At 39.9% G+C, this 15,726-nt stretch overlaps 1 protein-coding gene across 1 annotated transcript; it reads left to right on the forward strand.

Annotated features, from left to right (window-relative positions):
- Window positions 1-1,491: 1,491 nt before the first annotated feature.
- On the forward strand, window positions 1,492-2,282 carry LOC145949816 (uncharacterized). Its single transcript, XM_083060704.1, has 2 exons — window positions 1,492-1,602; window positions 1,647-2,282. The coding sequence occupies exons 1-2, from the start codon at window positions 1,492-1,494 to the stop codon at window positions 2,280-2,282; spliced, it is 747 nt and encodes a 248-aa protein (XP_082916830.1).
- Window positions 2,283-15,726: the final 13,444 nt, after the last annotated feature.

Raw genomic sequence — 15,726 nt, forward strand, 5'->3', positions numbered from 1 at the left:
GTAATTATGCTGAATGGGTAGCATTTATTAGTTACTATTACTAATCAAATCCATTGTTCTTTTGTTGGGTATGACAATGTATTATGATACAATTTTCTTTATAACCATTTAGTTAGCATTTATTTAATTCTTCTGAGTTATTTTGTACATCTTGATCTTTTCCTTCCTTTTTCTGTGGTTGTAGTTTTTTGTTGGTGGCAACTGGAAGTGTGTTAGTGTCTAATTCCGATTTTTTTACTTTCCATTTTATACCCCTTTCTGTTTTTGATCGGTTGCAGGGGTTGTTTGTTCATTATTAAATAACAGGTAATGCTTCGTGTAGCTGACTTAATATTTTTTTTTTGTTTACAAATGAAATTCTTTCTCATGAGTGTGATCCATGTTTGATGTTTCAACAAGATTTACATTAGTTGTCGAGGGCCTATCACAATCCTTTAGCTTTATTTGGATTTTTGGAGTGACTATGAGACCATAGATTGAGTTAAAAAGGGAATGGTTTGAGGCCTTATAGGAGTTCTTGTTAATGAAAATGATGGGGAAATTAATGGAAATGTTACAAACAAGGTATAAGTTACTAGAATGGAGAAAGACATTAAGGGTGTTATTTGAGATTGCAAAATACTTCCAACTCGAAAGGAAGTTTTATGGTAATGTTATATGACTAAGTATATTCTATAATAGTGAATGTTATACTTTAAAGATACAATGAAAGAAAAATGTGGGATTACCAAATATGATTATGTTAAGATGAACGTGTAGGCACACAAAAAGGAACAACATACAGAATAGTTGTATAAAAGGAGATATCGGTGTGACACCTATCAAGGAAAAGATGTGAAAATTGGCTAAGGTGATTTGAATGTGTGCAAAGATTGATACAGCAGGAAATGATGAGGAGATGTTGTTGTTGCACCTCCCTTTGTGTACATTAATCAGGTGAAAAACTCAATTACAGATAGGATTGAGATTTTTGCACAGAATTCTTGGGTGGGAAAAGGTGGGGCTTTCATAGGTGAAATCAGGTTAGCTTGCCCATTCCTATTAAGTTTGACATGTTAATTGATCTTGGGACTTTTGTTTTTGTTGAAGATAGAATTTGGATTTAAATTATTGTTATGCTTAGTTAGGAATAAGTTGTAAATTTATAAAGTTGTTTTCTGTTTCTTAAGGTTGCTTCCTAATTTTACGTATAAGTTGTTAATAGTGCTTATATAATTGTACCTCATTTGAGAAGAAAGATGAATGAAAAGAATTGAAATTATTCCCTGAATTGTTCCCTGAATTGTTTTAACATGGTATCAGTTGTTGTTTAATTCCGGGAACACCTACCTTCATCTTCGTACTGTTTTCAATCCCTAAATTCCCAATTTAGCCATGGCCAATGCAACCACCTCTGCTCCGTCCTCCAATATTATTATTCAGCAAGACAATTCTTCCTTTCCCATCACCGTTATACTTGATGACTCTAACTACCCCCTTTGGTCCTAGCTAATGGACATGCGTATTGGTGCTCGAAACAAATCGAGGTACCTCACTGGCACAACAAAGAAACCCTCCACTGATGACCCCACCTATGATAACTGGGTTACTGAGAATAAACGGGTGAAAAACTGGCTTATTGACTCAATGAGCCCCCGTTGATGCAGCGGTTTATCCGCCTTGAATCTGCCCACCAAATTTGGGATGCAGCTCTCCGCACATTCTACGATGGATCCAATGAAACTTGCCTTTTCGAACTAAACCAACGATCTTTCTCCACCAAACAACATGGTCGTCCACTCTCTACTTATTATAACGAACTACTCTCCATATTTCAAGAGATTGATCATCGTATGTCTTCTCCTGAAACCACCGTGAATGGCGTGGTCCAGATGCATTCTTCCATGGCTCATCTACGCGTTCACATCTTTCGTAGTGGCTTGGACTCTGATTTTGACCAAGTTCGTGGAGAGATTCTTCGTAAAGACCCAAAATTAGACCTTGAGAGCACATATGCATATGTCCGTCGTGAACATCAGCAACGTATCACCATGGGTCGTCCTGCCCCTACCTCGGATTCCTCAGCTCTACTATCTCAGGTTCCTCATTCTTCCCTGTTAATTATCCTCCTAAACATCGTAAGGATAGTTCCTATGGAAAAACCTTGTTATGTTCTCATTGTGGTGATTCTGGTCACTCCAAGAATCGTTGCTATGAAATCATCGGGTATCCAACGTGGTGGGACTTCACCAAACGTCCTCGCCGGAAAGTCTCCTCCAAAGCCCTCCATTCCTCTTCTGTAGGGGTGGGCAAAACGAACTGAACTGAACTGAACTTATAAAAACTATACTGAACTTAAAAGTAGTTCATATGAACTGAACTAAACTAAATATTAGTTCAGACGAACTGAACTGAACTATTCTTTTGTGTCATTGAACTGAACTGAACTATACTATAAAAACTTGAACTGAACTGCAATTTAAACTGCACTAAACTGTTATGATATTTTGAATTGAACAATTTTGACTCATTTATCTATCAAAATAGGACACATTTGTCAACTTTACTTTATTTTCCATTTTATTTAAATTTTTCAAAGGAAAAAAATATAAAATTAAGTCAAACAAACTCAGTGAATTTTAAGCCTAAAAATAAGTAGTTCAACATAGCTCAATTGATCTGTTAAGTTCAACAAAATTGATACAATTTTTTTTCAAATCACTTTTTTTCTAAAATTTTGGTTATTAAACTATCGAGTTAATCTATTAAGACATAACATGTTAAACACATTTAATTTTTATTTTTTTATGAAAATAGTTCAATTTTTATAATTCAGTTCAGTTTTTATAGTTCAGTACAGTTCAACTTTACAACAGTTCAGTTCAGTTCAGTTTTTTTTAAACAGTTCAGTTCAATTTTTTTTACAAACAGTTCAGTTTTTTATAGTACAATTCACCACCAGTTCAGTTCAGTTCAGTTCAATTTAGTTTTTTTTGCCCACCCCTACTCTTCTGATGGTGACTCCTCTCCCTCTCCTTGTCGCCACCCGCCGAAACGGACATTGGCATTCCCGACGATGGTTGGACTCTTTTTAAGTTTTGAAAGATGATGGATTGTTAGAACGACTTATTCTCAAACTGAGACCTCATCGAGCTAACAATTTTGTTTAAATGGCTCTCACCAATCCATGTTAATCCCAAGCGGGACCCTCCATGGATTAGTGGTTTTCGCAAAAAGAAGGGGTTCTTGGAGTCGCCACCAATGTTTTACTCAAAACATTGGAAAAAGATATAAGGCAATTGATTTTTGCAAATCAACTTCGGCCATTACAACCAGAGTTGGGTAAGGGAGTCGGTTACGTGTGAGGAAGGTGTTAGCAACCCACAACGCCCCTTTCGGGTTCCCTATGACAGATTATTTCATAAATAATAGCGTAAAGTTACTAAATTACCCCCATTTATTAGAAACGATTATAAGTAAAATATTTACATGATGAAAGCTCTAAACATGCAATGCAACAATCAAAAAGCAATAAATAAAAGCAGTAAAAGAAAGGATTTAGAAAGAAACCTTCGAAGCGGGCTTTTATATATTCAAAACGAAGTTTAGGAGGCTTTTTGGCGCTCCTTCCCACTACACGTCCGCTCGCTCCTTTCCCTAAAAATAATTTTTACTACGGAAATCAAAGAGATTTCCCTTCGACTTGTTCGAGTCTCAAGCTAATGGCTCATGACTCAAGAACTTCGTCGGATCAGCTCTCGGAGAGATTTCTAGGGCAGAGAATGGCTCAAAAACCCAAGAATACTCAGCACGAGGGTCCAGAAGTGTGGAAAAAGTGTGGAATGACGTGCAAATGACGTCATATTTATAGGATTGAGGCGCAATACAGCCTGGGAGGTCAATACGGCCCGTACTGGGTTTTTGAACTACAGTACGGCCGTATTGAATTCAATACGGCCGTATTGAAGTTCAAAAACTTCAATACGGCCGTATTGGTTTCAGTATGGCCGTATTGTAGTTCAAATAGCTCAGTACGGCCGTACTGAACCTCTGGGAGGGCGTATTGGGCTCCAATCCTCACACACCCTTATTCTAAGCTACTCTAAGACTTCTAGACCTACAAAGAATCATCCTAGGGTCTTCCAGGAGTCCTTCCGGCTGACTTTCCTTCGGTCTTTGAGAGTCTTTGAGCTTTATTTCCGACCCGGACAATTTTAGGGGTCTACAGCTGCCCCCCCTTTACTTAGTCGAACGGCTTTTTGGTGTACCGGTTGACAAGTAAAGGAGTTGACCCAATTGTCCGGGGAGTAAGCCATCCTTCCGACTTGTAGTGTCTTCCGGTGGGAAAATTGTTGAGTGGCCTCTCCAGGTTGAGTATTAGTCGTCGCCTCTCCAGGCTCGTGCATACCTCGGTGTTTCTGACAACCTCGGTAGCGTGAGTTTGCCCTCTCCAGGGTCTGCATGCCTCCGTGTTTCTGACGACGTTGGCAGCTGCATACCTCCGTGTTTCTGACGACGTCGGTAGCTTAGTATTGGTCGTCGCCTCTCCAGGCTCGTGCATACCTCGGTGTTTCTGACAACCTCGGTAGCTGCATACCTCCGTGTTTCTGACGACGGGGTAGCTGAGTATTAGTCGTCGCCTCTCCAGGCTCGTGCATACCTCGGTGTTTCTGACAACCTCGGTAGCTGCATACCTCCGTGTTTCTGACGACGGGGTAGCTGAGTATTAGTCATCGCCTCTCCAGGCTCGTGCATACCTCGGTGTTTCTGACAACCTCGGTAGCTGCATACCTCCGTGTTTCTGACGACGGGGTAGCTGAGTATTAGTCGTCGCCTCTCCAGGCTCGTGCATACCTCGGTGTTTCTGACAACCTCGGTAGCTGCATACCTCCGTGTTTCTGACGACGGGGTAGTTGAGTATTAGTCGTCGCCTCTCCAGGCTCGTTGCATACCTCGGTGTTTCTGACAACCTTGGTAGCGTGAGTTTGCCCTCTCTAGGGATTTGTGATGATTTTGTCTCCACAGTCCACGATGCTGCTTCGACGGTTGTTTTTGATTTTGGTGCCACTGAGGGCTGGATAGCGCAGGGATCCGTCTAGGGGATGTGCAGTTACTCATAGGTTCTTGTGTCCCAACTTTCCATTGCGTAGTTGGTGTCCACTGGGAAATTCTGATTCCTTGGGGATGCAGACACAAAGATGCTCTTTCTGAGGTGAGCGATGCCTTATGATTGGCTGACGTCCTTTCGACGTTGGTGGAGTATCCTGGTTATCCTTATTCGGGTGAATTTTTGATTTTTGGTTTTGTTGCCTCTGCGTAGGCTGTTATCCGCTGGGGGATTCTGTCGTATTGACCTTGATTGGCCTCTTCTGTTAGGCGGATTATCTTGACGTTCGGTTTTTTGGTTGAATACCGAATTCCGCTTGGGGAATGGGTATCGATCTTTTTGGATTTTCCTTTTTTGGAGGAGTGCCTCTGAGTATGCGAATGGGGATTGAGGATCTTGTGTATCCCAGAGTATTATTTAGAAAGCCTCTTTAGGCTTTGCTTCACTCGTCACTCGAGTTGGAAAGCTATCTTCCACTGAGGAAGTCTGAGTCCTTTGACTCGGATATTTTGTTTGGATGATCATGCTTCCATTGGGGAATCTTGCTGATCTTGCTCTGATAGCTTTCACTGGGAATTCGGCCCAAGAGTGCAAGCTGAGATGTCTCTGGGGAGTATTATTTCGGCAAGCCTCTCCAGGCTCAGTTATTCTGTACGATTGTTGGATTTTCTGAATTTTTGCCTTTTTTGTCGATTTCGGCTTTTTTTTCGGAATCGGAGGGATCTCAAACACACTCACAGATAAAGTATGCAGAGGAATGAAGATGTTGTGATGAATGAGAGGAGGAGGGACGTATTTATAGAAAAAAGTACTGCCCATACTGAATTCAGTACGGCCGTACTGATCTTACTGTTGATGTACAAAAGAATGGGCCAATACGTGCCGTATTGAATTCAATACTCCCGTATTGGTGTGGACGTTATGGCCAATACGGCCGTATTCATTTCAGTACACCCGTATTGAGTTGAAAATTTGTTCATAACCCTAATTTTAGTACGGGCGTACTGAACATGGTACGGGCGCATTGTTTTTTCTGAAGTTTATATATATATATATATATATATATATATATATATATATATATATATATATATATATATTTAAATAAACAGAGAATAAGTGATCTTCCAGTACACCTATCATCTGTATGCATGTATGCGGTATGATGCACCTAATTCTATTTGATTTATTTTTCAAAAGAATTAACCGATGCGTTTCTTTGCTTGGATTTTGCCATTCCTCTAGACGGGCTATGCGCTGCCGATTTCTGTAACCGAGGAATGATGCGTGTTATATCGAGATTGGTGTCATCAACCCAGCGATCCTTCCCTTCCTTTAGAAGACGTATCAACCCTCCTATTGACCACTATATCTCCATGTTTCTACTAGATTATTCTAAAATCGTTTGGGACAAGAGAAAAGAAAGGAAAGGTATTTTTGTTCAAAAGTTTGTGTTTTAGAGGGGATTGTTATTGTTTTGAAAACGGTATTTGTAAAAATGGCTGGCCAAGGTAGGCTCATGTGTTTAGGCTTGTTTGATTAAACACTTATGAAGTTAAGAAAGTCTTGTTATTGACGTTGTGATTCGACAACTTAGATAGTTTCCCTTGAACCTTTCTTTTTGAATTCAGCTCATGGTACCATCATGGATTTCTTTTGCTTTTTGATTGTCCTTATTTTTGCCTAAAACACCCCTTTGTGGCGTCTCAGCGGACCTTTGTTTTTGTTCATTTTTGCAACCCTAATTTTTGCCTAGGTCACCCTTTCGTGGGATTCCTAGCGGGTTCTTTGCTCTTATTTTTGCGCAGCCCCCTTTTTGGGTTTCCTGCCGAGCTTTTTTTGTTTTTAGGATTTTGTCCTTAAAGGATTTCTTTTTTATCCATGATGGCACTTGTCGAGGCCAAGGAAAGGTGCTCCAAGTTGTCACACACACTTCCACATAAAAATGATGCGGGTTTATTGTTATTAAGACGTTTTTAACCTCATTCATGCTTATTCAAATAGGGTTAAAAATAATGTGGTCTAGAAATTTATTGCAAGCAAGAAAAGAAGCAATAAGAAATAATAAAGAACGATTTTATTATAATTATAGTGGAAACATGTGCCCTATCGAGGCTCGGGGGTCGGGCTGTCCCCGAGGAGTAATCTCTAACAGTCATCAGGTCTATACATCCCTATCGGAAGGAGAAGAGCACTTGATGACGACGACCGACCTTGACGCTTGTGAACCGGCCTTCCTAAAGATCTGGCTTAAAGAACGTCGAGAAGGATCTTGGTTCCTCTTCGTCCTTTGATCTTTATTAGGGTTGTATCCTAACCCTTGTTTCCCCGGATTATCCTTAATAATGGGTAGCTCGGGAATTCCTTGGGAATCCTTGCCAAGTCCTTGTCCAGGCAAGTATCCGTTCTTGGTGAGCATGTAGGCTACCTTCTTCATTTCTCGGGGAAACGTTTCGACATTGGCGATCTCCAATGCTTGGAAGGCGGTCTCTAGAGCTTCCTCTGCTGCATCCACGTAAGGTATGGCAGATGGCTTGCTGATGAGTATGTCATCTTCAGCTTGTACAGTCACCAGCTTGTCACCCACTATGAATTTGACTTTCTGGTGGAGCGTAGAGGGAACAGCTTTCGCATCATGAATCCAAGGTCGGCCGAGGAGACAGCTGTACGCGGGAGTAATGTCCATCACTTGAAATTCGACATTAAAGATGGTGGGTCCAATTTGGATTGGAAGATTAATTTCTCCCACCACTTCTCTTTTAGAACCGTCGAAAGCTCGGACGATCATGTTGCTCGGGCGCATTTGGATTCCCTTGATTGCCATTTGATCGAACGTTCTTTTTGGCATCACATTCAAGGAAGATCCGTTATCCACCAAGACTTTAGCGATGTGGTATTCCTTGCACTTTACAGAGATGTGCAAGGGCTTGTTGTGATTCGGTCCCTCAGCGGGGATTTCTTCATCGGTGAAAGTGAGGTGATCATTAGCCGTGATGTGACTAACAATCCCCTCAAACTTGTCTTGGGAGATAGTGTGCGACACGTAGGGGTGGGTATGCGGACCGGTCCGGCCCGTTTAAGGCCCGGTCCGCGAAATCCGCATTTTTAACGGGCCGGATAAATCCGGTCCGCGAAATAAATGGACTTAAATTTTCAAGTCCGTATCCGGCCCGTGAAACCCGCGGATAAACGGATAAGTCCGCGGGCCCAATTAAATCTAAATTTTTTTAATGAATATTGACACATTTAATGAGATTTTGAATTTCTTTTTCTTTATTTAACCTATGAAAACATGAGGAAAAAAAATACATATAAAATGATATAAATATACTTCTAATAGTAACATCAAACATTATATAAATAATAAACCAAAGTCTTAAATAACAAAGTTTATACATTCTAAATTTCTAATAGAAATATTTAAGTCTCAATGCCTTTAAAATTTAAAGTCCAAGCATACCAACTATTAACCAAATATTAAAGCCTTACTACCTTAAAACTTTAAAAGTCTTAATACACAACCAAACAAATTTAAAGTTCCACATTTAAACGGGTAATCCGCGGGCTCGCGGATTAAATCCGCAAAATCCGCGGACTTAACGGGTCGGACCTAAAAAGTCCATATGATTATACGGATTAAAAAAATTGAGTCCGTTATCCGTGAAGTCCGCGGACTTACGGACCGGTCCGCGGACTCGAGTCCATATACCCACCCCTAGCGACACGTATGCCTCGTTCAAGACTTTCAACAGAGCTTGTCGATGCGATTCGGAGCTTAGGATCAACGACAACAGAGTAATCTTTGCTGGCGTCCTATGAAGTTGATCCACGATGGAGTACTCGCTCTGTCGGATATATTTTAACAGCTCGTCAGTCTCCTCCTCGGATTCTTTATTTTCCTCGGTTTTCTCTTTTTCTTTTTCCTTTCCTTTATTCTTGGGAGCTTTATCATGAAGATCTTCGGGAGTGTAGATCCTGCCACTCCTAGTCATGCCCCCAAGTCCAGCGATGTTAGAGATATCGCTGTCGGCAGAAGAATGGATGTCGTATATCCATGACACAGCTTTATTCGATTCGTAGGGAAAAGGTCTTGGAGCAATGATCTTCAACGGTATCGGACCTTCCCCTTTATTCGTCTTGATTACCAACAACGGAGTTGATGTGCGTTCGCTTGGCGCGGTTGTTGGTTTACACTTAATAACAAACGGCCTGCGATCCATTCTGAACATACGCATCGATTAATCCTTTCTTTTTATTAATGTTATTAATGAATTACTAGGAGAGATGTATGCAATGCACTCACCTAGATCCCTCCATGATCTTCGATAAGAATGCATGATATGAGATGATGGCGTTGAATATGCATGCATTGTGTTTATTCAACTAAGCATTATCATGTTTTCAGGATGCTCCTAAGATGATGCATGATATTGCTTGGTTTGGATAAATAATCCTTTTTTCTTTTTTTTGGGTATTTTGTTTTTTGTATTTTTTTGGGTGAAAATGGAAACTACCTACATGAATGTGATGAAGGTAGATGTTAACACCATGTAATGGAAGATTATTATTCCTATTTATTCTTATTCTAAAAGGGGAATGTTGTATGTTTAAAGAATGCAATGTATGCTCAAACAATGTCACATAAACAATCCACAAACAATTCACTCATCCACGAACAGTCACGAGCGAATCACGAGGTAGGGGTATCCTGCAGACAAGTGCATATTCAAGGAGGTTCTAACTGTTCTCACCGGTCTAAGGCCCCCAAGGTGCCCCCATTATAGGGACCCAATCCCTCTCGTCGTAAGTCGATGGAAAGCTCCAACGCACTGTCGGACTTGAGTTCATGATTTTCACCTTGAGTGATGCTTTCCGACAACGGTCTACGGGCACCTATAGACCCATTCGACAACCGGCCGTACTAACATCCACTCCCTATGGCTTTCCACTCATGCCCCCGGGTATAGAGGGAACTGTTGTGTGCAAAGGTTCGTGTGCAGTTTATATTTCAAACAATTGCGAAAATTTAAACATCCAACAGTTATTAAAGCCAATTAGGTAAAACATATTATCATACAAGCGAGGGGTAACGAAGTAATTTTAAACTATTATTTTAGAAATAATCCATCACTAAATGGGACTGACTCTCGAGGCTTCCCCAGTGGAGTCGCCATCTGTCGCCACCCGCCGAAACGGACATTGGCATTCGCGACGATGGTTGGACTCTTTTTAAGTTTTGAAAGATGATGGATTGTTAGAACGACTTATTCTCAAACTGAGACCTCATCGAGCTAACAATTTTGTTTAAATGGCTCTCACCAATCCATGTTAATCCCAAGCGGGACCCTCCATGGATTAGTGGTTTTCGCAAAAAGAAGGGGTTCTTGGAGTCGCCACCAATGTTTTACTCAAAATATTGGAAAAAGATATAAGGCAATTGATTTTCGCAAATCAACTTCGGCCATTACAACCAGAGTTGGGTAAGGGAGTCGGTTACGTGTGAGGAAGGTGTTAGCACCCCACAACGCCCCTTTCGGGTTCCCTATGACAGATTATTTCATAAATAATAGCGTAAAGTTACTAAATTACCCCCATTTATTAGAAACGATTATAAGTAAAATATTTACATGATGAAAGCTCTAAACATGCAATCCAACAATCAAAAAGCAATAAATAAAAGCAGTAAAAGAAAGGATTTGGAAAGAAACCTTCGAAGCGGGCTTTTATATATTCAAAACGAAGTTTAGGAGGCTTTTTGGCGCTCCTTCCCACTACACGTCCGCTCGCTCCTTTCCCTAAAAATAATTTTTACTATGGAAATCAAAGAGATATCCCTTCGACTTGTTCGAGTCTCAAGCTAATGGCTCATGACTCAAGAACTTCGTCGGATCAGCTCTCGGAGAGATTTCTAGGGCAGAGAATGGCTCAAAAACCCAAGAATACTCAGCACGAGGGTCCAGAAGTGTGGAAAAAGTGTGGAATGACGTGCAAATGATGTCCTATTTATAGGATTGAGGCGCAATACGGCCTGGGAGGTCAATACGGCCCGTACTGGGTTTTTGAACTACAGTACGGCCGTATTGAATTCAATACGGCCGTATTGAAGTTCAAAAACTTCAATACGGCCGTATTGGTTTCAGTATGGTCGTATTGTAGTTCAAATAGCTCAGTACGGCCGTACTGAACCTCTGGGAGGGCGTATTGGGCTCCAATCCTCACACACCCTTATTCTAAGCTACTCTAAGACTTCTAGACCTACAAAGAATCATCCTAGGGTCTTCCAGGAGTCCTTCCGGCTGACTTTCCTTCGATCTTTGAGAGTCTTTGAGCTTTATTTCCGACCCGGACAATTTTAGGGGTCTACACTCCTCAAGCTAATGTTGTGTGTGAAGGTATCCTAGGTAAAACTCTTGCTTTCTCTGCTCACTCTAGGAATTCTACTTGGATAATTGATACTAGCGCATCAGATCATATGATTCATGATGCTTCTACATTAAAACATTGTTTCCCATGCAGTAAGTCCACCATAACCACTGCTAATGGTGGTTCTGCCTCCATTACTGGTCAGGGTACCATTACTCTATCAAAAACTCTCACTCTTCATTCTATTCTTGTTGTTCCTTCTCTTGATTTCAATCTCTTATCTGTTAGTCAGCTTACATCACAACTTAACTACAGTGTGATTTTTTGGCCCGCATTTTGTGTCTTTCAGGACGTCCAGACCAAGGTGATTCTTGGCTATGGTGTTAGACGTGGTAACCTTTACTTCTTAGACGTCTCTGAGGGTGGTACTGACTTGCATTACAGAGAATCTGCTACTAACACTCCAGATTCTTTCCATTTTGTTGCTTGGCTTTGGCATAAAAGACTCGGGCACCTTTCCTTTGGTTATCTTCAAAAATTATTTCCCCATTTATTTTCAAATTGTCATCCCTCTAAATTTCAATGTTCTACTTGTGAAATGGCTAAAAGCCATCGCATTCCCTTTTACCCCAGTTTGAATAAAAGTTGTATTCCCTTTCAAGTCATTCATTCTGACATTTGGGGCCCTGCTAGAGTCCCTTCATTTTCTCATTCTTATTATTATGTCTCTTTTATTGATGAGTGTACTCGAATGGTGTGGATCTCTTTGCTTAAACATAAAAATGACGTCTTCCCTATTTTTCAGAAATTTCACAGTATGGTTCAAACACAATTTAATACTTCCATCCAAATTTTTTAATCGGATAATGGCCTTGAGTATAAGAATGGATCCTTTTTTGAATTTTTAACTTCTAAAGGGATAAAACATCAAACCTCCTGTACGTATACACCTCAGCAAAATGGACTAGCTGAGAGGAAAAACAGATAATTGTTGGAGGTAGTACGGGCTTCATTATTTGACATGAATGTCCCTTCCCATTATTGGGGTGAGGCAGTCCTCTCTGCGGCCTATCTTATAAATCGCACCCCTTCTAGTGTTTTAGGTTTTCTCACCCCTCAACAGAAGCTTGAAACTTTTTTTTCCATTCCTCATGTAATGAATCTTGAACCTCGAGTTTTTGGTTGCACTGCCTATGTTCATGTTCCAAAAAAACTACGCGGCAAGCTTGATCCTTGTGCTAAAAAATGCATCTTTGTCGGCTATTCTGACGTCCAAAAAGGATACCGTTGCTTTGACCCTCAAACCCACAAAATGCATGTCACACTTGAAGTATCCTTTAGGGAGTCCGAACCTTTCTATTCAGGGGGAGTCACCCATTCTTCTTCTCAGGGGGAGATTCATCACATTGGAGAAGAAGAATTCTGTTTACCTCTACCTATGACTCCTACTCCAACATATCCTCTTATTATGGACAGTCCACCAAATCAAAATCCTTCTCCTAAAGTCTCCACTGATTTTCCAGGTACAGATCTTGTCAATGCAAGTCATCCTCCACAAAATGAGACACCAAGTCTACCTTACATACCAGAATCACCTGTTATGGAAAGTTCTAAAACACATCCCGAACCTACTACTGAGGTAACTTCTGTCCCTATTGTAAACTCTTCCACCCCAACTTCTTCTAACAGTCACAATATACAAATCAGAAGATCAGCACGACAAAATAAAGGTATACCAAAACAGTTTATGAACCAGATCCGAGAGTGAAAGTAAAATACCCTATTAGCAGTTATGTATCATCTCATAGATTATCTGAATCATATGCTCTAACGGTTGATCAATTATCCACTGTATCTATTCCTAACAGTGTGCAGGAAGCATTAGAAGATCCTAGATGGAAACAAGCAATGAACATAGAGATGGAAGCACTTCAGAAAAATGAAACTTGGAAACTAACTTCTTTACCAAGTGGAAAAAAGACAATTGGGTGCAAATGGGTATACACTATGAAGTTAAAAGCGAATGGAAGTATTGATAAATACAAGGCAAGACTCGTGGCAAAGGGATACACACAAAAATATGGGGTAGACTATCAAGATACGTTTGCTCCAGTGGCTAAACTCAACACAATCCGAATCCTAATTTCCATAGCAGCTAATAGAGATTGGCCCTTGAAGCAATTCGATGTAAAGAATGCTTTCTTGAATGGTGATTTAGAAGAGGAGGTCTACATGGAGGTTCCACCAGGAGTACAGCTAGCACCTTCAAAAGAAAGTGTAGTTTGCAAATTAAAAAAGGCTTTATATGGCCTTAAACAATAACCCAGGGCATGGTTTGGAAGACTCACGTTAGCAATGAAGAAGTTTGGGTATAAACAAAGTAATTCAGACCATACCTTGTTTATAAAGCATACCAAAGGAAAAGTGGCCATACTTATTGTCTATGTAGATGATATGGTGTTAACAGGAGATGATGTGGAAGAAATGAAATTACTTGAGAAGAGACTGGCTGCTGAATTTGAAATGAAGGATCTAGGACAACTAAAATACTTTCTTGGCATAGAAATTGCAAGATCTGAACAAGGCATTTTTCTATCTCAAAGAAAATATATTCTAGACCTTCTATCTGAGACTGGAATGCTGGCTTGCAAGCCAGCTGATACTCCAATTGAAATGAATCATTCTCTTGCTATATATCCAGACCAGATTGAGATGGACAAGCATAGATACCAGAGGTTAGTAGGGAAGTTAATTTATTTATCTCACACTAGACCTGGCATTGCCTATTCTGTGAGCATTGTAAGTAGGTTCGTGCATTCTCCTAGTGAGGAACATATGACAACAATATACCGTATCTTAGATACCTGAAAGGTTCACCAGGGAAAGGTCTATTATTTTAAAAAAAAAATGATAGAGCTTGCATAGAAGGATACACGGATTCGGACTAGGCTGGAGATAAAACTACAAGGCAATCAACTTTAGGGTATTTTACCTTTGTAGAAGGCAACTTAGTCACATGGAGAAGCAAGAAGCAAAAGGTAGTTGCAAGGTCTAGTGCTAAAGCTGAATTTAGAGGTATGGCATATGGCATTTGTGAATTATTATGGATTAGGAGCATCCTGGCTGATTTGGGAATCAAATATGAACAACCAATGAATCTTTTCTGTGACAACAAGGTTGCAGTAGAAATTGCACATAACCCGGTTCAACATGATAGAACCAAACATGTTGAAGTGGATAGACATTTTATTAAGGAAAAGCTAGATAATCAAGTAATTCAAACTCCATATGTTCTGTCTGAAGATCAAATTGTTGATGTATTAACAAAGGTTGTTTCAGGAAGGGTGTTTGAAGAAGTCATTAACAAGTTGGGCATGATTGATATTCATGCACCAACGTAAGGGGGAGTGTTGAAGATAGAATTTGGATTTAAATTATTGTTATGCTTAGTTAGGAATAAGTTGTAAATTTATAAAGTTATTTTTTGTTTCTTAAGGTTGTTTCCTAATTTTACGTATAAGCTGTTAATAGTGCTTATATAATTGTACCTCATTTGAGAAGAAAGATGAATGAAAAGAATTGAAATTATTCCCTGAATTGTTTTAACAGTTTTCTTTATGTAGAATGTTAGGCTTGTTGGTTGGTGATGAAATGTATAACATTTTTAATAGATTTTCTTAAACAAAAGAAAAAATGGAAACTGAAATGGTAAGTATAATGTTGTGGTTCCCTTAAATTAAATTTGTCTTTAAAATCAGAGTGCAGTTCTTTACAAAAATATTTTTTTTCTTTTTCTTGTTTTTTTGGTCATGAGCCATCTCTCTGAAAACTGAAATGCTTAAGCTGTTCGGTGAAGGCTCATAAATAGTTTTTATGTCTAATAATTAAATTACAGGTATCATAAAAAAGACCATAGTGGCCACATGTTGGGGGCACTCGAAGCAAATTCTCTCAAAATCTACTCGAAAAAATCAAAAGGGATACATGTCATACAAGTAAAGATCAAGCTGGACTAAAAGAATGTGGGTGTTCGAGGGTAAGCCGAGTAATTCTAATATAATAGAGGTTGCTTGAGCAGTTTGGGACAGTTACACTAAGGCAATTACTAAGCCTAGTCAAAGAAATAAAGAAACGTGGGATGAACGGTTACAAGAAATTACATTTAAGCCACGTAATTGACATAGTGGATAGCGGTTACGCGCTCACGATGGACTTGCACAAAAATTAACCACTCTCGATTGGTTCTATAAATATGAGAAGCATGTTACTTTACAGGA

Source organism: Cajanus cajan, chromosome 7 (assembly GCF_000230855.2).
Source record: "Cajanus cajan strain Asha chromosome 7, NIPB_CcT2T_4, whole genome shotgun sequence".
NCBI lineage: Eukaryota > Viridiplantae > Streptophyta > Magnoliopsida > Fabales > Fabaceae > Cajanus > Cajanus cajan.

What these genes read in the sequence shown, in the direction of transcription:
- LOC145949816 (XM_083060704.1), top strand. Translation starts at nt 1,492, where the DNA reads ATGGACATGCGTATTGGTGCTCGAAACAAATCGAGGTACCTCACTGGC. An exon ending in GGGTTACTGAGAATAAACGG is followed by an intron (nt 1,603 to 1,646) that starts GTGAAAAACTGG and finishes CCGTTGATGCAG; the next exon opens with CGGTTTATCCGCCTTGAATC.